The following is a 23,925-nucleotide window of genomic DNA, read 5'->3' as shown; positions in this document are numbered from 1 at the left end:
ATTCAGCTGCAGATGTCAACCTGCGGTCATGCTCGAACAGGAGCAGATTCAGAAATTCAATCACGAATGATTTGATGTCTCAGCCAAGTGAGTCGGACAAATTAAAAGTCAAAAATTGGGCGAATCCACAGATAAGGAAGAGATGAAGGACACTGGAGGGAGAACCAGCGTCACAGGCACAGGTCTGCTGCCTGCGCCGCCCTGCGCTACTCCAGAAAAGTGGTTTACCAGAAAAGTTGCCGAGCCTCTTTCACGAACTCGAGTCTGATAAAATCTGGCGCTGTTTCGTGGGGTTCCCCAAATATCATGGAGAGACAAAACAATCTCTTCTTGCTCCAAATCTGAATCATCTCTTTGTCACCGTGGAGGAATCATACTAAAAATAATAGGTGGCCAGTCTATTTCTTGGGACAAAGCAAGACAAGCGCCTCATGTGATCCATCACCGAATTCACCGCGTGAAACCAAAGTAGAAATCGAAGCCGACCTCTGGACGGCGGATTCAGCCTCCACCAGGGCTGAGCCTCGACAGGTGGGTGTGGCAGGAAAAGAAATTCTGCAAAGGTATCTCCATGATTCGAACCGTCGACTCTCCTTGTCTGTCAAATCTGTTGATGACTGATAGTGCTTGACATTTGTCACGTGCAATCTCACGTGGAAGGCAACACCGCCTCGATGACTAAGCTCCACCTAAAACGGCCTTTGTTGGGGGAGTGACGAGGCTGGCAGCTGCCATTGGATGGTTTTTAATGAGTTCAACAAATCAATGGCGGGACAGGACAACTTGCAGTGCTTGTGATCAGGCAGGCCACAGTGGAATGATCTTCCCCGCCTTACTCTTGCTCCCTCAACAACACTCTGGCTTTCTTTCTGTTAGCATTCAACAACTTCTCTCCTTGTTATCGACTATCATGTCCAAATCACTTTCCTTTACCAACAACGCGATAGATCTACCATCTACCACTCCCGAGTACTTTACTGTCAACATGGTCCCCAAGAAGCCCAGACCCTCTTCTCGCCCACATAGTACCTGCATCTCGCGCGCTCCCTCCCCCACTACAGTCTCCGCCGCAGTATCTGCCCTGCCAATCTCCGATCCAGAGCCATCAGACAACAAGGTCTACATCCCACTGTGCTTCTGTTTGATCTCCTTTGCGGTCATGGTCTGCGTCAACTGATTCGCTGTGGGCGGGATCTCGTCAACCGAGGTCCCCGAGGCGGTGACCTGCCGCAAAAGGTGCCCTGAACAAGGCGGACAAATCGCCAGCACAGCAGCACCTTGTCCTTGCCTCTTAAGCCACTGCGGCTACACCGCACTATATCACTGGAACAATCTGCCGGGCATGAAATTGAAGTTCCAGCAGACCGGGAGAATTGCTCCCTCACCGCACCCTTTCTACCCGGCCCACCATAAACCGTATACTCAACTATACAGCCCCGATGCGAAACAACGAGTGATGGAATAGTTCTACACTATGGCCACGCAGAATACGCTACAGCAACGCTCTCCCAGTCTCCGGGCCAGCCACACATTACCGTCACACTGTCGTACACACCATTGCACAGGCGACTGGGTCTGACAAAGGGCGCTTACGAGTTACAAAAGGGACCAAGGATCTTCGTCGCACGAGCTGGGGTACAAGCGCGGCGGAGTAACAAGGTCGCTATCCTACATTGATCACCCCAGTACAAACTCGGTGGCTACAGGTCGAATTCGAGGTATACAAACCCCGGATGTTGGACGAGCAGGGGTGCCGTACAAGGACTGCCGCGGAAGCTCTTGCTTCCTGCCACAAAGTTTACACAACCTTTTTTCTTTACTTGCCCATGTTTTGTGTCCATGGAGTCACTTTAGGCCGATATCTGGTACATTCTTTTATATATTTCCTTTTGCCCTTCAAAACCAATCAAGTCGGGATCTTTCACCATGTATTTCTATTCTTGAGAGTGTTTCTATATCCAGGTAAACATTTACAAGTCTACCGCAAAGTAACCAGCTCCTCCGCACTGGTCGGGTGAATAGCAACACAGCTATCAAAGTCCTTCTTGGTCGCACCCATCTTCACCGCAACACCAAAGCCCTGCAGCATCTCACCAACCCCAAGACCAAGGATGTGCAACCCAACAACCTTTTCCTCGGGGCCAGCAACTATAAGCTTGAACTCGGTGGGGTTCTTCTTCTTCTCCTCCGCGGGGAAGACGTCGTAGAACATGGCTCCAAAGCGGGTGTGGTAGACCTTGACGTTGTCGTCGCCGAAGCGCTCGCGGGCCTCGGGCTCTGTGAGACCGATGGTACCGACTTCGGGGTGGGAGAAGACGACTGTGGGGATGTTGTCGTAGGAGAGCTTGGCGGTTTTGAACTGCTCGCCGCCGAAGAGGCGGTTGCTTAGCTGGCGGCCGGCGGCGATGGCGACTGTTGCGGTTAGCTAAGAAATCACTTGGTATTATCAGACTTGCCTGGGGTGAGTTCGGCTTGTCCGGTGACGTCGCCAATAGCATAAATGCCGTCGACGCTAGAGTTCTGGTACTCATCAACGACGACATGGCCCTTTTCATCGAGTTTCACACCGGGCACGTCGAGATTGAGATCCTCGACTTCGGGGACACGGCCAATGGCCCAAAGGAGCTCGTTGACCTCCAACTCGGATCCGTCGTTGTTGATGAGCTTGAGGAGCTTGTCCTTGCCCTTGCCGTCACGAATGAGCTGGACCTCCTTGATACCGGGGTGCTTCTTGTGGACGTGGATACCAACAGCCTCGTACCGCTCAGTCATGGTCTTTTGAACCATGGGGTCGAATTTGCGCAGAAAGGTCTCGCCGCGGATGAGCATGTGTGTCTCGACACCGACGGTGCCCATAACACCAGCCAGCTCAACGGCAATGTATCCAGCACCGACAACGGCGACCTTGGGCGGGAGGTCCTCCATCTCAAAGAACCCGTCGCTTGTGATACCGTGCTCAGCGCCCTTGACATCTGGGATGCTGGGTCGGCCACCGGTCGCAATCAGAATGTGGGGAGCAGTGTAGCGGGCGGTTGTGCCGTCGTTGAGAGCGACCTCGATGGTCTTGGGTTCCACGAACTTGGCCCGGCCGTGCACAAGATCGATACCTTCCTTGCCCCAGTTGCGCTCATAGATTCCATTTAGACGCTCCACCGTAGCGTCACGGAGTTTTTTAAAGTGGTTGTAGTTGACACTGACATTGTGCGGAAGATCATAGCCGTAGTGACGACCGGCCTCGATGGCTTCGGTAATGGAGGCAAAGTTCCAGGTCATCTTCTTGGGAACACAACTAGACATGCTGATTAGCAGCCGCAACGACAAAAGACTTTTGGAGATCATACCCAACATTTACGCAAGTACCGCCAGAGCGTCCACTTTCCACAATCAATGTCTTTGCGCCGTACCAGCCAGCGGCCCTCCGTCCGCTACCACTACCACCACTTCCACCACCTAGAACGATGTAGTCATACTGCCGGGTCTCGACGGGAGCCATGTTGTTCGAGTCCGCAGCGGGAGAAGTAGACGAAAAGTGTCGTGAAATCGAGGCGAGACGCGACCCGGTGGGAATCGAGGCAATTAAAGAAGTAGAAGCCAGCGCGCCTCCTTTTGGGGTAGGGCAGATGACGCTTCGATTGGCACCTGTGGCAATGCCGTATCCGCCGAAAGCTTGGGAAGATTGAGCGCGGACAAAAGACGAAGGGAGAAGCCGAATCTTTGACGCTTGCGCAGTAAGTGGCCGAAGGTAGGAACGAGAAAGCATGGAGGGAGTTGTCTGCGCACACCAAAGGAATAAAAGAAGGGGAGGGGAGGGGGCAGGCTGAGGGATTGGAGGAGAAAAAAGTTGGCGGGGAAGCCGGACGCATGCGAGCTTCTGTTGCAGATGACGATATCGGGCTATCAGCCGCTCCGGGCGACTCGTTCTACAGACTCAATCCACAACGACAACTACTAATTCCGACGAGGCAGCTGATTATCCGAAGAGGCTATCGTGTTGGTAAGATAGCCTTTTCGCAACCCTTTTAATTTGTCCTTTTATCTTCTGTAAAGGAGGCAAATCTGCGTCCACCTGCACTCTTACTCAGCATCTATCACGTATTGATTGATAAGCATTGAAATTTGTCTAGGCCTGAAATGATGATGCATCAAAAACAATGCCACAAAAGTTGTTCGGTCTATAGAAATTCGGATGATACGATACATTCATGCAGTATACAGTGTGTTGTTGGAGAGGAAGAAGCACCACGCCAACTCACGTCAGCCACAAAGGTCAACCTCGGTATCGCAACCGTCGGGATGGAAAACACGGTAGAAATGGGTCCAAAATGCCAGAGTTCTGCCTCCATGGCGCCAGCGCCAGCAAATGTCGGCTCAAAGTAGGAGCGTTTGATCGTAAAACAGGGTATAGAGTGAAAAAAGAGAGGGAAGAGAAGATGGAACGCATGTGTATAGATAGTGCTATGTCTTGATATGATGCGCGAATGTGGGAGACTGTTATTCTTACTGCAAAGAAAGCAGAGGGTCGTCAAGCAGAGGGCTCCCAGGTACAGCGTCCAATGCAACCGCATGCAGAGCTGGCTTGTTTGAATCCTTGTATGTACCCTCTCTGCGTCTCGCCAATCTTGTATTGACCCAGTCTGCAACTTCCTGATCATCCGTAACTGGTGGCATACCAGAAGCTCCATCTGCTAGATTCATGGATGGTACATCACCGTCCTTGTGTGGTTCTGACGGAGGTTGCAGAAGCGAGGAAAGCCAGGGATGTCGGAGAAGCATGCTGTATGAAGGTCGGTTCTTGGGGTTCTTGTCGAGACAAGCATTCACAAATGAGTGTGCATCTTCAGAGTACTCTGGTGGGAGAGTCGGAGGATCCCCATGGACGATGGCCTGAACATTGTCAGCGATAATAGTGAAAAAAAGGATAGGATACCCACGTGTAGCTGACTGAAAATGTTGTTAAAGGTTTCTGGAGGGTATGGATACCTTCCGATGGCACATTCGATGATGGACAATCCCAAGCTCCAAATATCGCTTTGAACACTGTAGGTGCCGCCGCCGCCGGCTCCCGATTGCTGTACTCCACCTCCTGCGATTCGCTCAGGCGCCATATAGCTTTGGCAACCAATATTGGTTTTTGCGATGCTGGCAACCAAGTTGCCGCTTACTCCAAAATCACAGATCTTGATCTGTCCTCGTGAATTCGCAAGGATGTTGGTAGGTTTCACATCTCTGTGAATGATGTTGTGGTCGTCTTTGAGCGACTTGAGTCCCATGACAGTGGATAGCGCGACCTTGCGAAGGATGCTCTCGGGGATGCCGTCGGCGTAGAGCTTGTCGATAGAGCCACCGTCCATGAACTCGACACAAATGTAAACTGCCCCTTCCTGGAAGAAGGCGCCGTAGAAATCGATAATGAACGGTGAGACGCAGCGGTGTAAGATGTCCAATTCCATGATGATTTGCGCAAACTTGTTTTCATCCAACTCGAGTCGAATCTCTTTCATTGCCATGACAGCACCAGACAGGTTGTCTTGAACCTTGACCGTCTGAGAATCAGAGTCCGTCGTCTCTGTGAGCCGGCTGACAATCCCACTCAAGCCCTGTCCTGGTTTGCGCATATGCGGGCGACTATGCCGGACCTTGTATACAGTGCCATAATTGCCCTTTCCCAGCTCGTCCAGGCGATCAACTTCGTCTAGCGAAATGTTGAAACTCTGGCCGGAAGAGAACTCGATGCCGCCTCCGTGGAGGATAGCTTTGTTCTTGAACTTCAGGGTTCCGGATTTCGTATCAATATATTCCGAATACTTGCTGAATGCAGTGTCTCCGCCGGCGGTTGGCCCAACCGGGCCACTGGCGGGCGATTGGCCTCCAACAGATGGCGCAGGTGATCCACCAGTGGCATCCGAAAGCTTAAGACCAGGCTTCATACGCTTCGCTGCCAGCCCTTTAGGGGAGCCGGTCCCGGGAGAGGAACCGGGGACATGTGGAGCAGAAGCCCAATTCTTCGCGGCCGGTCGATGGGAAGGCGGAAGCCGCCCAGCGAGTGCGCCGCCTAATGGACCGTTGGCAACGGACGGGGAATGACCACCCGCCAGCGGTCCAGGGCTAGACACGGTTGGCTGGGAGCCACCTGTTGGGATTGCTCCGGTAGACGCAGCTTGGCTCAAGCTAGGCGGCGGAGCTCCCTGTCTCGAAAGTTGAAAAGCCTTCATTTTGGCCAAAATATCCTGATTCGCACTGCTCATTGACGCCTGTGGGCGAGGAGTAATTCCGCCGCCATGTCGTGCCGCGTTTACCTGACCTAGATGTGTAGAGGAGGGTGTGATTCCAGAGGTATTATCGGAGGTTGGTCGTAAGAGCGGTATGGTCTTGTGTGTGTTGATCGGCGGGGAAATGTCGCTATCAGGAGTGTCGGGTGTTTGCTCGCCATCGTCGGATCGAGGAGAGATTAGAGGATTCTCCGTAGCGAAATCGTGTTCGGCGGACATGGTCGGCGTAGTCGCGCAAGAGGAGAATTATAGGGAGGCGGAAGGCGGAAAGGCCGGAGGAAATTCTCCAACGCCTTTTAAGAGGTCGTCTCACAGAGTTCAACGGCTTTGTAGCATGAAAGTGCCGAAAAGGTTATAATATTGGAGACGCACAGTAAGATTGAGGATGAGGTTGTTGTCACTGAAGCTGAGGATGACAAGGCAGGAAATAATTCGGCAGACGGAGTGGGAGTCAATCAACGCGGGGCAAAACTTGTGGTGGTTTCTCGGTCCAGAAGTGGAATTCGGAGCCCAAAAACCAAACAACACCAGGGGATTATTAGTATTGAAGAAACGAAGAAGAGTCTTTTCCTTTCTTTTTCCTTTTGCTTTTCCAGTTTCCCTGTTTTTCCTGGGAGAACGCGCACCTTGTGGGGGACGGCGGCAAATAATTTAAAGTGAGGGAGACGTCTTGGACAGCACAAGGCAGCTTTCTGCTGCAATGTAAATTAATCTCACGTCTGTTGGCCAATACCAGGAATCCAGCGCCAAATAGCTTCAACCGCCTGTGTAGCTGCGATATCAAGTTTCATGAAGAAGCCTGTGTCGCGGCAGCTCTCCCAGCCAATAACGAGCGTTGCCACCCCAGAAACTCTTGCGTCTCAGTCTTCGATCGGCCGCCAGAGCTTACATCATTCCGTCACAACATGACCCATGATTTCATTTCTTGCTACCAAGGATTTCAGACACAGACATTGCAATCACGCTGCATTGATCCCAAGTGCGGCCCAATCTGCAGAGGAGAGTAGAGACGGCGCTTGGAGAAATATGGAGATTTTGAAGAAATGAGGGGACAATTAGTGGTAAACAATTTGTTACTAGACGAGCTCAAGTCTGAGAAGTATTAAAGAGGAAGGGGAGGGAGTATAGTTTATCAGTAAACAAGTTCAAGTGCGAGATATGCTATACGAGAGAGAGGAGGGGTGGCATATACGGAGTATATATATATATAGTAAACGAGAGAAGGGGGAGGGGGGGTTATTTTGATATAATTTGTTAGGAAACGGGTGTCTTGAGTTCAATCTTGCTTCGAATCCAAAATTAATGCCGATGGAATGCTTATGTAAACAGCCAGTAAATATTTAAACTACTCTCCTCTACTCTGTCTTTTACCAAGTACTCTCCTAATTATTAACAGAATCCCTACTCTAGCTATCTTCTCTTGAATAGCAAGTAGCATCTCAGACCACAAGAAGTATCCCTGGTATCAGTCCCGGCCAAATACGGTCACCAGCGGAGTTCGCACGTGGACAGGTTCCAGGCCCCAACAACACGGCCCTCAATATACCCTATCTTTCGTCTGCTCAATTGTGCTAGAGAGGTAGAGTAAATGGACTGGATGATGTTATCAAGAGCAAAGTGGATATATCCAGTGTCTTTCTCGGGGTATGAACTGTCTATCTGATCTAGTCTAGCTCTATGTCTGTCGACCCTATAGATCTAAGGTCGCTCGTTTATCGTTGATCTTCGTGACATCGTGTATGATCGCTCAAACCACGCGGCGCGAACCATCAAAGGCTATAACTTCTCGCTCCAACCCCAGACGGACCACCAGCATCGCACTGCGACTGCGCCTCCGTCAGCAGTCTCCCAATCGTCGTACCCTGTCTCTTCGCCCTCTTCGACCACTGCCAAACCAAGCTTTCCCATCCGCTCTCGGAGCTCCTGCACCTGTGGCAGGTATGCATCCCGCAGAGGCATCTCCAGCACAACACGGGCATCGAGACCCCGACTCAGCCAAACGGTGATTGTGTCCACAAGTAGCTGCGGGTGGCTTGGGGAGTATAGCGGATCAGCAGCAAGGATCAAGTCGTATTGTTCTTCCGAGGATGGAGGAGTTTCTGGCGAGACGGACCAATCCAGGACTCCTGTTGTGACTGTCGCGGCTGTTTTGGTGAGCAGCTCTACATTTAGAGCTACGTTGTGGGATAGGTTCGGCACGATTTCAGGAAGGTCTGTGAGATGGATCTTTGCTGACTTTCCGCGTAGCGCCGCGAAAGAGAGACCAACGAGGCCGGTACCAGCACCTAGTTCCAGGGCTCGAAGTGTGCAGTCTGCGACGGGAGTGGTTGATTCGGACGGGACAAGCTCGGGAGTAGAGTCAAGCAGCGAATTGAGGCGTTGGGAAAGGAGATAGGAGGAAACCCAAGTTTTCATCCCGAGGTTGTCGGAGGTCAACGAGGGCTCGTGGAGGGTCAATGTAAATTCTTCGCCCCATGACGTGGGAATTCCGAAAACGCGAGACATTGCCGGCATTGCTGTGAATTGGACAAGTCAGTTTCCGAGAGCCAAGGGCTCTGTTTTAAAGTCCATACCAGTCCGGCCAGACCGCTCACTGAGGCGAGCAGCCGCAGCATCCCAGATAGCCTCTCGTAACTCATCGGTATCTAGCCAAGTAAGAGGACTCGCAATGATTGAAGTCAAGTACCGAGTCAGCCCCGTGGGGTCGACTGCCCGGCCTTTGATCGGTTCATGAGCACTGCAGCCAAAGCTTCGCGGTTTGATCGTGAGGAGATCGAGGGTTTGAAGAAGCTCTGTTCCGGATGGTTTCGTGTAAATCTGGGGAAGGTCCAACACTGCAAGACGCTTATCAGTTCCTTTGGCCCACAATGCCTATCGAAGAGGGGTGGATGGGCGGTCAAACCGTGGAGCGGCTCATCGGGGTCTGCAGAGATCATGATGATGGAAACGGAGAGGTCAACGGGCTTGTACGGAGTAATTCTTCGACAGCATGGAGCGCGGGGTCCAGGCGATCCTCTTATACAAGCCGTGCCTGTGGCGAATCGCTATCTCGAATTCAGGCACGCAGAAAAAAAAAAAGGCGTAATCGCCCAAAGAGGAAAGGCTGTTCCGCGGATCGGACCCGCCACAGCCCAGGAGATGAGATAAACGAACCAAGTATCCAAGAACAAAAAAAGAACAACATCCCCAAGGTATAGAACCCCAACGCCTTTGCCCGAAACTCTGCAAGAATGACTGTGCTCTACTCCAATGTTGATTTGAACCCTTGGTACGCCTGCTCGATATCGAACGCAAGCTCTCTCGCTTGCTCTTCGCCCAGCTCTTCCGTCGCACGCATTTGGTTCAGCGTGATCAGCCATTGTATGATCTTTCCACGATTCTCAAAATCAATATCCGTGACTTTATTGACTGACTGGATGACTTCCGAAAGCAGTGGATGAAGCGCGTCTTTCGAGACCATGTTTAATTTCAGTGCATCGAGGAAGGTGATGAAGTTCTCCGTAGCTGCCAGAATCAGGCTACCAGATGCTCCAGCTGTAGCACCTGGTGCTCCAGGCGCCTTGTTGGCTGTTGCGCTGCTGTGGGATGCTTGTTCGACTGTCGCGGGGAGTCCGATGCGGAGGCGCTCGGTGGCACGGGGGCATTCGAGCTGTTGATGAACTATAGTTAGTAACGCCACACGAAGAGATACGAGCCAGACAACATTACCCCCCATGTTCGCTTGAATGTCTCCAAGTCACCGAACTCCCGCGCGACAGTGTCATCACCCAAGGTGGACTTGTACTGTTTCAGTAGCCGAGTGCATGTTTCAGTGTACTCCGCCTCCGTGACCACATCTTTGATGTAGGCCTTTTCCAACCCATCCAAAGTGACTATTATGCTGTAAATCTCGGCCAACGATTCGTACAGGTCACGCTCCGCTGAGCTCGATGAGAGTTTCACTTCCTGTTCAGCGGGTTAGCTGACCACGCCGCCAAGGTGCTTTGGTATCATCGTACCTCATCGAGATTGATGGATGCTGAGCGAGTGGTATTCGGTGTATAGCTGTAAGGAGTAGGAGCATAGGCCAGCGGCCGTTGAGCATACATGGCGCCTCGGAGTGTGGTATGTGGTATACTTCGTCATCGTCAACTGCGGAGCTGAAGGAGAGGGGACGGGGACGGAAGGCGGTCAACACAAGTGGCAGCCTGCGACCCGTGACCTTGTGTTTTCTGCCGCCTACGGTGGACGCCGCCCAAGATTTTTTTTTTCTTCGGCTTGGTCCCTGGCGGTCGGAAGTACATACATTATCGCCGTGCAGCCAATTTTCCTCGATTCAATCGATCCTACCCGCTCGGTAGGGAATTGCTGCTACAATGGCCGGAAGCCAGAAAAAATCTACAAAGAAGTTCGAGAAGAACCATCTTAAGGATGTTCTCGAACGACGAAAAGCGGCCGCGAAGATTAAGCAGCGAAATCAGATGAAGGAGAAACGCAAGGCTGATAATGCGAAGTCGCGAGCGGACAGAGAGGACGCGCCTGAGGATAGGGAGGAGCAGACGAAGAAGCAGGATGCCTTCGCGGAAATGAACGTCGATGATTTCTTCTCTGGAGGATTCGAGATTGCGGACCCCACCGCTAAGAAGAGCAAGAAAGCACAAAAGAAGGATGTCACCCCAAAGATTGGGAAGCGCAAGCGCTCAGAGGCTCAGGAGGATGATGAGGAAGACTCTGCGGTGTCAAGCGAGGAAGACGGGCAATCCCAAGACGAAGACGGTGCGGAATCGGACGCCAGCGATGACTTCGAATCACACAAAGCTGCTCTGGAGTCGCTGAAAGAAAAAGACCCCGAATTCTACAAATACATGCAGGAAAACGATGCTGAACTGCTTGAATTTGGCGACCTTGCGGAAGTTGATGCCCTGAGCGAGGGAGAGGAGGAAGAGGAACAACCAAAGAAGAAGAAAAAGAAGGCGGCCAAAGAGGAGGAAGATACCGCCTCGGATCTCACCATCGCGACTGTGAAGAAGTGGCAGAAGTTGATGGAGGAGCAGAACTCTATTCGTGCTATGCGACAAACGGTCCTTGCCTTCCGCGCTGCCGCGCAACTCGACGAAGTGGAGGCCCAGGAGCAGAAGTATACAATCTCGGACTCGAACGTGTATCACCAGGTTCTTGTCACAGCGCTCGGAAACGTTCCTCGGGTTCTTAGCCACCACCTTCCTGTCAAGGAGTCTGCGTCTGGCAAGATCAGGGTGTCTCTCGACTCGAAGAAGTTCAAGACTCTAACGCCGCTCATCAAATCATACACCTCTTCGGTCCACAAATTACTCGAGAACCTGTCCGACGAGCAGACGTTGAAGCTTACCCTCTCATCCATTGAACCCATGCTCCCTTATCTATTGCAGTTCAGAAAACTCCTGAAGGTCGTCATTAAGACAATTGTTGGCATCTGGGCCGATGTCTCAACCACTGAAGCCACCCGAATTGTCGGCTTCCTCCTCCTCCGCCGTCTCATGGTCATCGGTGACGCCGGCCTCAAGGAGACCGTCCTAAAGGCCTCCTACGAGGGCGTTGTCAAGGGAAGCCGCAACACAACCGTCCACACACTTCCCGGCGTCAACCTCATGAAGAACTCAGCCGCCGAGCTCTGGGGCATCGATCAAAACGTCTCCTACACAACGGGCTTCAACTTCATCCGCCAGCTCGCCATGCATCTCCGAAGCAGCATCACAAACTCCTCCAAGGACTCCTACAAGACAATCTACAACTGGCAATACGTGCACAGCCTGGACTTCTGGTCCCGCGTCCTCTCCCAACACTGCGACGGCCTCGCCGAAGCCAAGGCCGGCAAGCAATCTGCCCTCAGGCCCCTCATCTACCCCGTGGTCCAGATCACCATTGGCGCCATGCGCCTCATCCCCACAGCTCAATACCTCCCGCTCCGCTTCCAACTCACCCGCTCCCTCCTCCGCCTCTCCCGAGGAACAGGAACATACATCCCCCTCGCCTCCTCCCTCCTCGAACCCCTCAACCTCTCCGAGCTCCGCAAGCCCCCGAAATCAGCTACCCTCCGCCCACTGGACTTCAACACCGCGATCCGCGCGCCGAAATCATATCTCCGCACCCGCATCTACCAGGACGGCGTCCTCGAGCAAGTTGCTGAGCTCCTGGCCGAGTTCTTCGTCCTCTGGACGAAACACATTGCGTTCCCGGAACTGTCTGTTCCCGTTGTCGTCGCCCTGAAGCGCTGGCTCAAGCAGGTTTCCTCGCGCTCATCCGGGAACAGGAACACCAAGATGAACCAGCAGATCCTGCTGCTCGTGCAAAAGCTCGAGAGTAACGCACGGTGGATTGAGGAGCGCAGAGTGAACGTTACCTATGCGCCGAGGAATCGTGTCGAGGTCGAGAGCTTCCTCAAGGATGTTGACTGGGAAACCACCCCACTAGGAGCGTTCGTCAAGGTCCAGCGGAAGTTGCGAGAGGAGAAGGCTGCTCTCCTCGAGGAGAGCAGACGGGAGGAGGAGAGACGGCGAAAGGAAGAGAAAGAAGGTGGTGGTGATGTGGTAATGGATGATGTTGCGAGTGAGCTTGATCAGAGTGAGGATGAGAGCGAAGAAGAAGTTGAGGATGAGTCTGAAGAGCAGGACGAGGACGAGGAAGATGATGAGGAAGAGGAAGATGATGAGTAGACTCGTCATTATGTATTAAATTGCACCGTACCTAAACTTCATGATATCTTGTTTCTATTGCAACACAAAAGGTTTCTTATAGCTTGGTATTCGTGATCTATGATTCCTTTCGCGTTTGCACGGGCCCTTTCACCGAGGCGCCTAAAATCAAATCGACAAAGACACGTTCTAAGGCAACTACGGAAGCATCACAGGAGGCAGGAACGACCCGAGCCCTCTAGGAATCGCACCTTCCTTGAAAAGCACAGAAACCCGAATGGGAAGGCGCGAAGCTGGGTGCCATGAAATTGGAAGGCGCGACTAGTGTGGATTAGTCCATCGCACCTTCCTCAGATACGGAAATTTGGAGTGTAGGTTTCCAAGTCCGGATGGTACAATACAGTTCCGACATTCCTGGGTGACGAATTTAGGAGCCCTAATAGTCTTCCGAGTACATAGGCACGCGAGTAGCTTTACAGCGTCAAATCTATATCATTAATCTAGGTCATAAGTCTAATCATGTATCGTTACATCCTCTGAGGACAGGATTGCTCCAGAGTGTTCAAAATTTAGACAGCCACGAAATCCGGAGTAGGACGAATGTGAGACTGTTCGCGCCTCAGTACAGCATCTTCTTCTTCAGCCCACACCTGGGATTCACTAGGCAACATGATCGCCTTGTCGATAGCAACAGGTAGCCCCCGGTGACGACCTCGCAGAGCAACTGCTGCAAGGATGAGTTTGCTTAGTGGGTGCCAGACTCCACAAAACGAGAGGTCTCTTCCAGGGTAGCCGGTGCTGATGCCGACGCAGCCGTAGCCGGATACCACTTCGAAGAGGATGTTGAAGGTTGAGAATGCCACTGGGTCCTTGTTGTAGTTATTGGACTCTATTATGGAGATGAGGAACACTGCGAGTGCGATCCACCAAAGATCGTGGCTCAGCTGGTCGCGCAGTTGTTCGCGGACGAAGTGGCGGCGGGTGCCCTCGTGCGCGAATAGGTGCTGATTCATGAGGCGGGTGAATATGCTCTGTGACTGCGGGTCGTTGGCAATCGGGCTGTCCTCTGCGTATATTCCGAGAGAGCGTTCTTCATAGACGTTCGTGTGTCTCATCGTGACCAGCACAGGGAATGGCGACACGTACATCATGAGAACATATAAGACGAGTAGACCTTGGCGAAGATCGGAAATGGTGACGACGGAAAAGCCTCCAGCTCGAACAGCTAGTGCCTGGAACAAGCCGTCTAGGATTCGGTAGGCTGTCGGCAAGGACTCGATTTCTTTGTTTCCGATTGCAAGAACCTCGAATCCGGCCCAATCGATTCCGTTGAAAAGGATCACAGTTAGGAGAAGGTACCAGGTGTGACGAGCTGGGAAGAGGTTCGTATACACCTAGTCTAGGTTAGCTTTTGAACGCAAAATCATTGAGTGTACATACCCTGCGGGGATGGTCGAGGATAAAATCCAAGGTAATCCTCCAAGTATTCCACGCCTCATGGTCGGGTATCATTCTCCTCATGGACCAGACTATGAGCCGCAAGAAGCATGGGTAAAGGGTATTCCCGGCAAGAATCAGCAATCCCATTGTGACGAGAGGATAGGCACTGGATTAATCGATCAGTATGACGTGAACCTTGAAAGAGAAATGCCAAAAAAAAACTCACTCGGTCTGCAAGGCCGTCATGTTTGCATCCAGAATACCCATACCACTATTGACGAATGCAGAGACAGCAAAATAGGCTCCTGTCCAGAATGGTGATAGTCCGTTTGCCCGAGGGACTTCTGGTTTGTTGACTGATAGCCAGGTACCCATACCCACGATGCCGAAAACAAGAAAAGATAGCCAGTACAGAGGAACAATTAGCGACAGAAAGGAAATCGCCTTGTACTCAACTCCCTGGAGTCGGTCCCTCTCCTCCAAAGTCAACCCGTGGAACTCAGAGTTCCGCGAGATGAGTCCCTTGGATTCGAAATACTTTTGTGTTCCTTTCCAGATACCCATTGATGGTAGTACATAGGCTTTGTTAACGGAGGGATAGCTGCTTCTGGTCACGTCGTTGTGGCCCTTGAAGTCTGACGGCGTGTCAACCGCAGCGTTCGGTGATGTCGATTGTTGACCATAACTACTATCTTGCTCTGTGGCGTTGGCTGTTTGGAAAAGGGAGATTTCGGACCGACTCGATCCTTGCACAGGAGCAGTACGAATTGTTGGGCTGCGCTCCAAATCATGCTTCGCCTCAGTCAAAGTGCCGTCCTGAGGAGCTGATATATTCCCAGCAGACTGTTGCGCAAGCGTTCTAGCGATACCTTTGAATTTACGGCGGAAAGCTTTCCTCCGAACATGGAGAACTGTGATTGAGATGAGAATGGCGTGCCCCAGTAACAAGAGCACGAATGTCACCGCCTGCTGGAATGTGCTCAAGGTAGAGGCCTCGACCTGTATATCATCAGACTGGTATCCAGGCAGAACTAAAGAATACGGCATACACTATTCAATCCAGCACCTGTAATAGCACTCACGCACATAAACAGGGAATCGGTGTAGGAGACACTCTGCGCTGGGTTGGAAGCCCCCCAGAAGATGAGACTGCTGAGCAGAGACACAAAGATAAAGTATGCATAGTGCAAGGTAAGAAAATCAAACGGCGGGAGTAGATTTGCGATTCGCCTGCTCGTTAGCCGAAGACAACGCCGGGCTAATGTCTTCATGTCAGTGAGATGGTCGGCCGAATGCGGAAGGGAAGAGAACTCACGGGTCATCGAGGAGAACGCTGAAGGAGATGAATGGAACAAGACAAAACAAGAACATGGTTTTCTGACAGCCAGGTACCTGCGGCTGTGTGTAATATGATGATTGATGGCAAAAGTGACCTAAGGTTTCGTCAAAGTCTTGAGAAAAAATCGACGCGTCTGATGGAGCTTCCACACGGCGTGGGTCCAGACCGTAGGCATCCACAATTCCACACCGCTACGGTCCCCACTGGTAGGGCGGTTTCGATGTTCAAATCCTTTGACCAGGGTCCAGATGTTCAAGGCGAGTGGTAAGAATAAAAGATAGTGCCTGATCTGACTGTCTTTGTGCTCTGTGCGGCGAGGTTTGTGAAAGAAACGGACGAGGAAATGTCAAAATCTAGATTCGCGGGACAAGCCATGGCAAAAGCTTGGGTCTCAGCCCTACTGATCTACCCTATTTCCGCGGTCCTACACAAGTTTAGGGACTGTACATCAACAATCCTACTAATGGTATAAGTTTACTCATCCTTGATGACATCCTCTCTCACCCAATGTCCACTCTTCCCACCAATCTTCTCCAAAAGCTTCAGATCCCCGATAACCATGCCCTTATCAACCGCCTTCAGCATATCGTAAACCGTCAAGGCAGCCCCCATAGTCGCAGTCATGGCCTCCATCTCCACCCCGGTTCTTCCAAGGCAACTGACTGAGACCGTGACTCGCATTCCCCCATGCTTTAGGCTCGCCGAGAGCTTCTCCTTGGTCTCTTCTCCCCTCTCCATTGTCGGAGTCGGGTCTTCCAACTTGACGTCCACCTCTACACCCGTAAGCCCAAGACCCGGATGACAAAGCGGTACGATATCAGGCGTCTTTTTCGCGGCTGTTATACCGGCGATGCGAGCAATGCTAAAGACGTCGCCCTTGCGCGTGCCGCGGCCTTCGCGGAGAATTTCCCAGGGGCGCCGGTTGGAGAAGTAGACCATGCATGTTGATGTGGCGAGGCGCTTGGTTACCGGTTTCTCGTCGATGAGAGTCATGTGCACGTTTTGAGAGCGGTTGAGGTGGGGGAGGTCTGGGTCTGAGGCTGTGGGGAGGGAGGTTGGCTCTGCGTTGGTGCTGGTAGACTTCCTGGGTTGCTGGGGCTCAGATGTGTTGCTACATTCGCGGCGGTAGAAGCGAACTTGGTTGCTTGAAGCTCCAGTACTGAGCATGTAAGTTGGGATGTTTGTCCATGGGCGCCCCTTAGTAACCAGTGGTGACTGTGACTGCCAGGAAAGGTGCCTTGTATTTCTTGAGGATTCCCTTGTTTTATCTAAAGCCACGCCTATCAGTAATTTCCAACCAACATGGTATGCAAATGCCGTATATACAGAATCACGCGAACCTGCAAACGCCTCCGTCCCAAAGTCATATACAAACAATGTGCAAGCATGTATGTGGCTCGTATGTCGTAAAATCTCATCGCAAAAAGGTCATATAAATCGAGGGCTGGAGAGTGCTCCTACCCACCAATAAGAATCATCGGCCGGTTTTTCATGTTCTCCAGCGCTCCCATGCCGGCGTGTTTGGCCTTCTTCCGTTTCACGGCCATTCCAATAACGTCGAGAACTTCCTTCTCTCGTTGACTCACAAGTCCACCTTCGTCGTGGAGCTGAGCGGCGGCTCGTGCCGCCTCGAGGAGTCCTAGCTCCTCTAGCACAGCCTGGTCGATGGGTTCATTCTTGTTTTGCTTCCGTATAATGTCGCGCAGAGAAACTTCAGCGTTTCCGAAGAGGCATACTTTGAGATTGCCATCACAGGTAATGCGCAGACGGTTGCATGTCCCGCAGAAATTGTGCGTCATGCTGGTGATGAAGCCGACCCGTCCTTGAAACCCAGGAATCCGATACGTCTTGCTGGTATCGTTCTTGTGCCCTGTCACCTTTTCGAGCGTTGGGTACTTCTCCCGAATAAGAGCCAGCATCTCTTGGTACGACACCATCTTGCCTTGGCTCCACTTATTGCCGTCAAACGGCATGTATTCAATGAACCGGACTTCGATGGGGTTGTCGCGTCCCATTTCAACAAACGGGATGATCTCCCGTTCGTTCAGCCCTCGCATAACGACGCAGTTGATCTTCAACTTTATCCCTGCTCCCATCTTGTTCAACTCCAGTATGCGGTCGATGCTCTTCATCACCGCCTCAAACCCCTTTCTCCTCGTCATGATCTGAAACTGGAATGGGTCAAGCGTGTCCAGACTGAGGTTCACCCCAGTCAGTCCAGCCTCCACCATAGGTTCGAGCTTGCGATGAAGCGAGATTCCGTTCGTAGTCAAGCACAGTTCCCGAAGTCCATCGCGCCGCAATTCTCCAATCGACTGCATCAAAGGAACGATATCTTTCCTGACAGTTGGTTCTCCGCCAGTCAGACGAATCTTGGTCACGCCTTGCGAAACGAACAGCGAGGAAAGGTAGACGATTTCGGGCGAGGTCAAGAGGTGAGACGGAGGAGAAAGCGGCACTCCTTCTTCGGGCATGCAGTATAAGCAACGGAGATTACAGCGCTCGGTGACGCTGATTCTGAGGTAGTCATGCTGGCGATCGAAAGTATCCGTCAGGAACGCGGAAAAGGGTTTTGCGGTTTTGAGCGCTTCCCAGCGAGGGGACGGCGACTTTGATGTAGGAGAAATGGTCGATGCATCCCGACTTGTCGTTATGGAGTCCCGGCCACTACTAACATGTCGAGTTTGCGAGAGAGTCAACCGTTGCAGACCTGGATTTCGGGGGCGGTTGCGGGGGAGTCTGGTCCAAGACGTAGTCGCATGAACAGCGCCCCGCCTGAGTAGCATGGGCTCAGTCATCCTCAGCAGAGATTCTGCGCGACGACTTCCAGGATTCAGTAATACCCTGCATTCCCCGAAGCAAGCGAAAAACTCATGAATGACTTTTGGTCACAAAAGATGGGAGAAAAGCAAATTAGGGCTCTTATCGCTGTTCTCCGCGGACTCACTCGGAGGTCGCCTCCAAGTCACCTGACTGGTTTGGAGTAATCTTTACTAATCGATAAGGTGATGTGATGTCATTGGCAGGCAATAAAAACACTGGCTGGGCGGGTCAGACAAATGCTCCCATAATCCATATATTGCGCAAGTACGGAGTACGCTACTGGGGCCTTCTTTTTGGACGGAAAGTTCTCTAGTAATTACTAATATGCACTATGTGAATCACTTGTTATGCCCTTCTGGAGTTGAGTGGCTGGCTCATTTCCAAGCCCAACCGGCAGTCATTCAGCGATCCAACTGGCATTCACACCAGCGTCCCTGAACACTTTCGGCCACCATTCCCCAGTGTATGGTTCAACACTCCTATCGCACCGCGTGCCCGACTCAGGTAGCGTCCCATCGGCCCAGTAAGCGGATATAGTCTTTAGAGAGCATTCGGATGGTACAGAGCTGCTGCCGTGACCAAAACCGTCGACCTCTAATACAACACTGCCCTCGAAGCCGGAGCTCACATTGTAAGCAGACTTGAGAGGGGTATGTCCGTCCAAAGTATTTCCAACAAACAAAATCGGCTTCTTGGTTCGCACGTCAAAGCCTCGGGTGTAGGTCTCCTTAGGCTTGATCTTCCATTGCTGACATCTGACATAAGAGCCCATTGCGACGTCTCCCATCACAGAGCTTGTCTTGTAGAGCTTCTCAACAACAGGGAGAAAGTCAGCGAAGCTTTTTGTGCGGACCTGGTTGTCCCCGCAATAGATGCCCGCCAAGGCCATGTCGCCGCTCATAAGGCTTGGAAGAGTTACAGCAGTAGTGTTGATGGACGGCAAACCGGCCAGAATCGTGTCGAGAGGAATTGCAGCATTTTCACCACCAAAGGCCAGGTGGTCAACGACGGCCGTCAGAGAAGGCCAGGACCTCGGGGAGTAAAGACCCTGGGCATATAACGTCTTGAGGGCTGGGTAATCCACCACAAGTTTGCCTACAGGCGCAGGTTGATACTTGGTGGCTTCCAAAAGGTCCCAGGCAGCAGCTTCCAGTTCCTCAGCTGTTTGGTTATATGAAGCAAGCGGGCAGAGTTCGGGACCAGCTTCAACGCAGTGGTAGAAAATTGCAGAGAAGAGCTGGTCGGACAGTTCCCATTCCTCAAAGTTACTGTAGATGGAATTAGAACTGGTTTTAGGGCTTGCAACGCCAGGGACACTTACGCCTGTGCATGGTAATACTCATGCACATTCTGAACGGCATCGAGGATCATCTTGTCGATGCGGTCAGGGAACATGGCAGCTGCCGTTGCACCCAGAGTAGTGCCATACGAAAAACCTATAGGTGTCACACCGTTAACAGATCGATTTTTGCGTCGGACTAGCCCACAAACTCACCATAATACCTGAGTAGACCGTCTTCGTCCAGAGCGTCAACGACTTGCATCAAGTCCCTTGCCACAAAAGCCGTGGTCAAGACAGCTCCATCCTTGGCTGCATATGTACTACAGGCCTCAGCATCAGCCGCTCCACGCGCCCACAGTTTCCCCAACGAAGTATCTGAGGAGTTGGAAGGCTCTTGGGAGAAGAACGCGCGGAACTGCTCAACAGGGTCTTTGTGGCACCTGAAAGGAATGGTGTCAACGGTTCCGCGTGTGTCAAAAGTAACTAGGTCATATTGACCACCGGTCAAGCTATCGCAGGAGATTAGTATGACAATCCAAAAAAAAAAAAAAAAATTGACTGATGTGACAGTCTTACGGGATCAGGATGGGTGCAAGTGTAGAAAAGTCATTTCGATTAGAAACGCCCGGGCCGCCCATGTTGAACAGTATGGTTCCTTTGGAACCTAATGGTGCAGGAGCCTTGATAAGCTTAAGCGTAAGCTTTTCGCTGGAGTTGTGGGAGGTATAGTCAAAGGGCACATCTAGTGTTCTGCATTCGAACGGCACTGGAACGGTGGAAGAGTCGAACTGAGCTGGATCGCAGCTCGTCCAGTTGAAAGTACATTCTGCTGTTGCCAGCAAGGCAAGTGTTAGAAGAAGAGTGCGAAGCGAAACCATGGTGTTGCTTCAAGTTGGATATTCCTCAAGTCTGCGGAGATATGGTGGCAATCTTGAACAAGGACGTCTTGACTATTTATATAGTCCAGAGCTTTGTTTTTGTGACCCTGGTCTCCGTGTATTTGGGACTATGAATAGTTCGGTGATAGACGAAGCCATGATGCATTGTCGGCACATGGCGCCCAACAGGGAAGGACAGAGAGCATCACGGCCCCCAATTTCCAATGAGCCCAGATCAACAGAGCTTTTGGAGCAACAGTAGATTGGAGATCCTTGCTGAACCTGTCGTGCCAGGCATTGGCATGAATCATCGGGCATGCGGAGTTCCGCCTAAGGTTGAAGAGAGCGCTACATGTGTCGCAAAGCGGAAAGCATCGCCACGCTTTTAAAGTTCCTTCAAGAACATCCCCTGTCACCATGATTTACCCGAACGCCCACGCAAGCTCAGCGTTACCTGCTCCTCTTCCCGGCCTTGACATGCTCCCTTATTGTTCGGGAAGACAGCTGCTAAGTGAGGGTGTACAAATCACGAATGGGCGTCATTCAGGTTGGTTGCTAGGAGTTACTCGACAGATTAAGAGGGTTAGTCTTCGTGCAAGGAGGCCAAGGTCGATGGTTCTGCTCTAGGTCAGAGTTTCTAGAAATCCACAACTAGTCTTGTGCAGGCAGCATCTTCTGCACCCTCTTCACCAGACTTTTCTCAAACTGTTCCACGCCTTCATCTTGGACCTTTAGAACGCCAGCCCTTAGGACGTACACGACACGACGCCGTGGCTGCGATTCGCTTGGGTCCTCTTCGACACCTTCAAAGTCCTCGTCTAGTTTATGGTCTAGATCCCGCTTTCCCTCTATCACTGCCCGGACCATGAACCGGTCGTGCGAGACCAGCAAGATAGCGCCGTTGAACGTCGATAATGCAGAGGCCAGGGCTGTCACTGTGTGGAAATCGAGATGAGTCGTTATCTCGTCGAGAACGAGTAAGTGCGGCGCATTCCAGATAACTCGGGCCAATGCCAAACGGACCTATGTGACTAATATGAGCAATGATGTTCTTCCAACACGGTCTTTCTAGTACTCACGAGCTGTCCTCCTGACAGTCGGCGGATGGGAACATCGGAGACTATTCTTCCCTGGAGACCCAATGATGATAGCAACCCCCGTAGTTGCCCTTCGTTAAGTGAGCCGGCTACATCTTTTGCCAGCAGCGCAAGCGCGGTTAGTGACGGATCCTCTTGCCCTAGCGATTGAAGTTCCTCGATAGAGTGTTGTGCGTAGTAGCCCATCTTCAACCGCGAATGTGTAGAGACCTTGCCTTGGCTGGGCACCATGGTACCGGCCACAAGGCGGATCAGGGTTGATTTTCCTGAGCCGTTAAGGCCCATGATACCAACACGGTCTCCCATATGCATCACAAGTTCAATTCCTTTCAGCAAGGGAGCTGCACTTGACTTGTACTTGAAAACGACTCCTTCAAGTGAGATTAATGGTCCTGGGAAGCGAAGCTCGGAAGCGTCGGGCAATTGAATTGACACGCCTTTTTCATCCTGCGGAACATCAATCTCATCGCGGGAACTTAGGTGATAGCCCGCCAGATCTCTATTCAGCTTGAATCGGCCTCCGCGTGCGCTCACTTGAACACCCATTCTATCATCGAGTTTCTTTTGTCGCGACTTGGCCATTCGGAGCTTGTTGTCGTCGTTAGTCTTCTTCCCGACTTTGATGCTCTCGCGGACGGTTGCCTCCATGTGAGCAATCTGACGATCCTGAGCCTCTTTCATGCGACCCCAGTACAGCTTTTGTTCTTCAAAGTCCTTTTCGTATGCGGACAGATTGCCCTTGAAATATGTGAGCTTCTGATCTCGAAGAATGACAATCTCCTCGCACACTGCATCAACAAAGTCTCTGTCGTGGGAGACTAGAAGGATTGTTGTCTGTGACGATTCACGCATTCGCTTCAGATATTCTTCCAACCAGACAACTCCTAGCAGATCTAGGAAGTTGGTTGGCTCGTCTAGTATCATAATGTCGGGGTTCTGAATCAGAATGCTTGCCAGCATGCAGCGCATACGCCAGCCACCAGACAAAGTGTGGAATGGCTTGCCCAACATATCTTCTTTGAAGCCAAGCCCAAGGAGGATTTGACGAGCTTGCTGCTCTACGTCGACAACCTTCATCTGAAGATTTGACTTAGCGTCCATTTCGCACAACTAGCCTCCGTTTACTCACTGCTTCAAATTGAGATTGTAGGTCTTGTAAAGTTTCCACCGCAGTCTGGGTTTCTTGTTTGGCAGACTCTACGTCAATCTCCTCCTGTTCCAGTCTAGAATATCTCAGCGATGGTCCTGAGCGAAATTGAAGGTGGCAACTCACAGCTCCCTAGAATTCTGCAGTTTCGCTTCCACGGCCTTCAACTCTTTGCGCGCTTGCAAGCCCCTTGCACCACTTTTGAGGTTGGCATTCTTCTGAGCTAGGAAAAGCTGCTTTTCGATCTCGTCATGCCGGATCTTTCGAATCGCCCTCACGGGTTGCAGAGGGTCCTCCGTCTCAAAACTGTTCGACAAAACTAGTGATAGTGAGGACTAAGTATCAATGACTTGGAGAGAGCGTGGCAATATCTTACAGTTCATCTTTCCAATGACTTCGTTCCTGTGATGGTCGCTACTTATGGCATACTCCAGGACCGGCTTGATCTCTTCGTCGCTTTGTCTCTGACGTCCATCGCCAAAGGTTTGCAGTCCTTCTTGGGCTTCGGTATCTGTCTGTTGCAGAATGGCTATTCGGGTCAAATGCGGTATTCCTGGCACCAACTTGTCTGCCATGGCCCGCAAAAGCGCTAGGGATGCATCAGCCAGCTGGTCGAAGATAGACATGAAGACCGAGCGACATACTTGACTTTCCAGTCCCATTTCGACCTACCAACCCATAGTGAGTACCCGCTTTAAGCCTCAGATGCGCATCGGATATGAGCTCTCTCGCTTCGGCCTTGGCCTTTGACTTTCCTTTCGTCTTTGCCTTTGCAGCATCTTCCGCGTCATCCAAAGGCGAGGCAACTGCAATGGTGAGATTTTCCACATCAATCTAACAGAAACGTGTTAGCCGCAGCACAGAAGATGTATGTTTATAACCCACCTCTCGTGCTGGTTTCTCGTCAAGAAGGTGAAATCGGGTTTGCTTGCAGGTAGCGATAATGGATGGCGCCATGGCTGTCACAATAGCCTCTATCAATCAATCAATCAATCGGCGG

The 23,925-nt window shown here is 51.7% G+C and overlaps 9 protein-coding genes across 9 annotated transcripts; 1 reads left to right on the top strand and 8 right to left on the bottom strand.

Moving 5' to 3' along the window:
• Positions 1-1,577: 1,577 nt before the first annotated feature.
• On the bottom strand, positions 1,578-4,081 carry glr1 (glutathione-disulfide reductase GLR1). Its single transcript, XM_071036846.1, has 3 exons — positions 3,342-4,081; positions 2,457-3,289; positions 1,578-2,412 (listed from the first exon to the last, which is right to left on the bottom strand). The coding sequence occupies exons 1-3, from the start codon at positions 3,758-3,760 to the stop codon at positions 1,979-1,981; spliced, it is 1,686 nt and encodes a 561-aa protein (XP_070903261.1). The 5' UTR covers positions 3,761-4,081; the 3' UTR covers positions 1,578-1,978.
• A 416-nt stretch (positions 4,082-4,497) lies between these two features.
• pbs2 (mitogen-activated protein kinase kinase PBS2) lies at positions 4,498-6,488 on the bottom strand (the record flags this gene model as incomplete). Its single annotated transcript, XM_071044495.1, has 2 exons — positions 4,498-4,884; positions 4,932-6,488. The coding sequence occupies 2 exons, from the start codon at positions 6,486-6,488 to the stop codon at positions 4,498-4,500; spliced, it is 1,944 nt and encodes a 647-aa protein (XP_070903260.1).
• A 1,154-nt stretch (positions 6,489-7,642) lies between these two features.
• On the bottom strand, positions 7,643-9,493 carry BJX68DRAFT_160277 (S-adenosylmethionine-dependent methyltransferase). Its single transcript, XM_071036848.1, has 3 exons — positions 9,172-9,493; positions 8,843-9,103; positions 7,643-8,785 (listed from the first exon to the last, which is right to left on the bottom strand). The coding sequence occupies exons 1-3, from the start codon at positions 9,203-9,205 to the stop codon at positions 8,046-8,048; spliced, it is 1,035 nt and encodes a 344-aa protein (XP_070903259.1). The 5' UTR covers positions 9,206-9,493; the 3' UTR covers positions 7,643-8,045.
• On the bottom strand, positions 9,304-10,401 carry BJX68DRAFT_160254 (ESCRT-I subunit protein VPS28). Its single transcript, XM_071036847.1, has 4 exons — positions 10,268-10,401; positions 9,978-10,214; positions 9,423-9,918; positions 9,304-9,313 (listed from the first exon to the last, which is right to left on the bottom strand). The coding sequence occupies exons 1-3, from the start codon at positions 10,355-10,357 to the stop codon at positions 9,511-9,513; spliced, it is 735 nt and encodes a 244-aa protein (XP_070903258.1). The 5' UTR covers positions 10,358-10,401; the 3' UTR covers positions 9,304-9,313; positions 9,423-9,510.
• A 134-nt stretch (positions 10,402-10,535) lies between these two features.
• Positions 10,536-13,036, top strand: BJX68DRAFT_160150 (mRNA-binding ribosome synthesis protein NOC2). The gene has a single exon (XM_071036844.1). It carries the CDS (start codon positions 10,625-10,627, stop codon positions 12,938-12,940), a length of 2,316 nt encoding a protein of 771 aa, XP_070903257.1. The 5' UTR covers positions 10,536-10,624; the 3' UTR covers positions 12,941-13,036.
• Positions 13,037-13,391: 355 nt separating this feature from the next.
• Positions 13,392-16,025, bottom strand: BJX68DRAFT_160123 (putative potassium transporter). The gene is made up of 5 exons (XM_071036843.1): positions 15,675-16,025; positions 15,409-15,617; positions 14,586-15,358; positions 14,360-14,525; positions 13,392-14,313 (listed from the first exon to the last, which is right to left on the bottom strand). Exons 1-5 carry the CDS (start codon positions 15,679-15,681, stop codon positions 13,489-13,491), a joined length of 1,980 nt encoding a protein of 659 aa, XP_070903256.1. The 5' UTR covers positions 15,682-16,025; the 3' UTR covers positions 13,392-13,488.
• Positions 16,026-16,172: 147 nt separating this feature from the next.
• On the bottom strand, positions 16,173-18,484 carry BJX68DRAFT_252799 (uncharacterized protein; the record flags this gene model as incomplete). Its single annotated transcript, XM_071042618.1, has 2 exons — positions 16,173-16,966; positions 17,164-18,484. The coding sequence occupies 2 exons, from the start codon at positions 18,482-18,484 to the stop codon at positions 16,173-16,175; spliced, it is 2,115 nt and encodes a 704-aa protein (XP_070903255.1).
• A 298-nt stretch (positions 18,485-18,782) lies between these two features.
• Positions 18,783-20,889, bottom strand: BJX68DRAFT_160027 (TAP-like protein-domain-containing protein). The gene is made up of 4 exons (XM_071036842.1): positions 20,380-20,889; positions 20,017-20,312; positions 19,843-19,957; positions 18,783-19,789 (listed from the first exon to the last, which is right to left on the bottom strand). Exons 1-4 carry the CDS (start codon positions 20,679-20,681, stop codon positions 18,919-18,921), a joined length of 1,584 nt encoding a protein of 527 aa, XP_070903254.1. The 5' UTR covers positions 20,682-20,889; the 3' UTR covers positions 18,783-18,918.
• A 443-nt stretch (positions 20,890-21,332) lies between these two features.
• BJX68DRAFT_262641 (P-loop containing nucleoside triphosphate hydrolase protein) lies at positions 21,333-23,882 on the bottom strand (the record flags this gene model as incomplete). Its single annotated transcript, XM_071044494.1, has 7 exons — positions 21,333-21,704; positions 21,761-22,855; positions 22,908-23,001; positions 23,052-23,244; positions 23,302-23,514; positions 23,570-23,759; positions 23,811-23,882. The coding sequence occupies 7 exons, from the start codon at positions 23,880-23,882 to the stop codon at positions 21,333-21,335; spliced, it is 2,229 nt and encodes a 742-aa protein (XP_070903253.1).
• Between the last annotated feature and the right edge of the window lie 43 nt (positions 23,883-23,925).

Source organism: Aspergillus pseudodeflectus (assembly GCF_044049435.1).
Source record: "Aspergillus pseudodeflectus strain CBS 756.74 chromosome Unknown BJX68scaffold_5, whole genome shotgun sequence".
In the NCBI taxonomy this organism is placed as follows: Eukaryota; Fungi; Ascomycota; class Eurotiomycetes; order Eurotiales; family Aspergillaceae; genus Aspergillus; species Aspergillus pseudodeflectus.
Note: the sequence above shows the minus strand (reverse complement) of the source record. Positions and strands in the feature narration are given on the sequence as shown.

What these genes read in the sequence shown, in the direction of transcription:
- glr1 (XM_071036846.1), bottom strand. Translation starts at nt 3,760, where the DNA reads ATGCTTTCTCGTTCCTACCTTCGGCCACTTACTGCGCAAGCGTCAAAG. An exon ending in GGTACTTGCGTAAATGTTGG is followed by an intron (nt 3,290 to 3,341) that starts GTATGATCTCCA and finishes CAGCATGTCTAG; the next exon opens with TTGTGTTCCCAAGAAGATGA. An exon ending in ACAAGCCGAACTCACCCCAG is followed by an intron (nt 2,413 to 2,456) that starts GCAAGTCTGATA and finishes TAACCGCAACAG; the next exon opens with TCGCCATCGCCGCCGGCCGC.
- BJX68DRAFT_160277 (XM_071036848.1), bottom strand. Translation starts at nt 9,205, where the DNA reads ATGATCTCTGCAGACCCCGATGAGCCGCTCCACG. An exon ending in CCCCGATGAGCCGCTCCACG is followed by an intron (nt 9,104 to 9,171) that starts GTTTGACCGCCC and finishes AGCGTCTTGCAG; the next exon opens with TGTTGGACCTTCCCCAGATT. An exon ending in TGAGCGGTCTGGCCGGACTG is followed by an intron (nt 8,786 to 8,842) that starts GTATGGACTTTA and finishes TCCAATTCACAG; the next exon opens with CAATGCCGGCAATGTCTCGC.
- BJX68DRAFT_160254 (XM_071036847.1), bottom strand. Translation starts at nt 10,357, where the DNA reads ATGTATGCTCAACGGCCGCTGGCCTATGCTCCTACTCCTTACAGCTAT. An exon ending in CATCCATCAATCTCGATGAG is followed by an intron (nt 10,215 to 10,267) that starts GTACGATGATAC and finishes CCCGCTGAACAG; the next exon opens with GAAGTGAAACTCTCATCGAG. An exon ending in CATTCAAGCGAACATGGGGG is followed by an intron (nt 9,919 to 9,977) that starts GTAATGTTGTCT and finishes GTTCATCAACAG; the next exon opens with CTCGAATGCCCCCGTGCCAC.
- BJX68DRAFT_160150 (XM_071036844.1), top strand. Translation starts at nt 10,625, where the DNA reads ATGGCCGGAAGCCAGAAAAAATCTACAAAGAAGTTCGAGAAGAACCAT.
- BJX68DRAFT_160123 (XM_071036843.1), bottom strand. An exon ending in ATGACGGCCTTGCAGACCGA is followed by an intron (nt 14,526 to 14,585) that starts GTGAGTTTTTTT and finishes CGATTAATCCAG; the next exon opens with TGCCTATCCTCTCGTCACAA. An exon ending in TCCTCGACCATCCCCGCAGG is followed by an intron (nt 14,314 to 14,359) that starts GTATGTACACTC and finishes AACCTAGACTAG; the next exon opens with GTGTATACGAACCTCTTCCC.
- BJX68DRAFT_160027 (XM_071036842.1), bottom strand. Translation starts at nt 20,681, where the DNA reads ATGGTTTCGCTTCGCACTCTTCTTCTAACACTTGCCTTGCTGGCAACA. An exon ending in CTTGCACCCATCCTGATCCC is followed by an intron (nt 20,313 to 20,379) that starts GTAAGACTGTCA and finishes CTCCTGCGATAG; the next exon opens with CTTGACCGGTGGTCAATATG. An exon ending in CGGTCTACTCAGGTATTATG is followed by an intron (nt 19,958 to 20,016) that starts GTGAGTTTGTGG and finishes TGACACCTATAG; the next exon opens with GTTTTTCGTATGGCACTACT.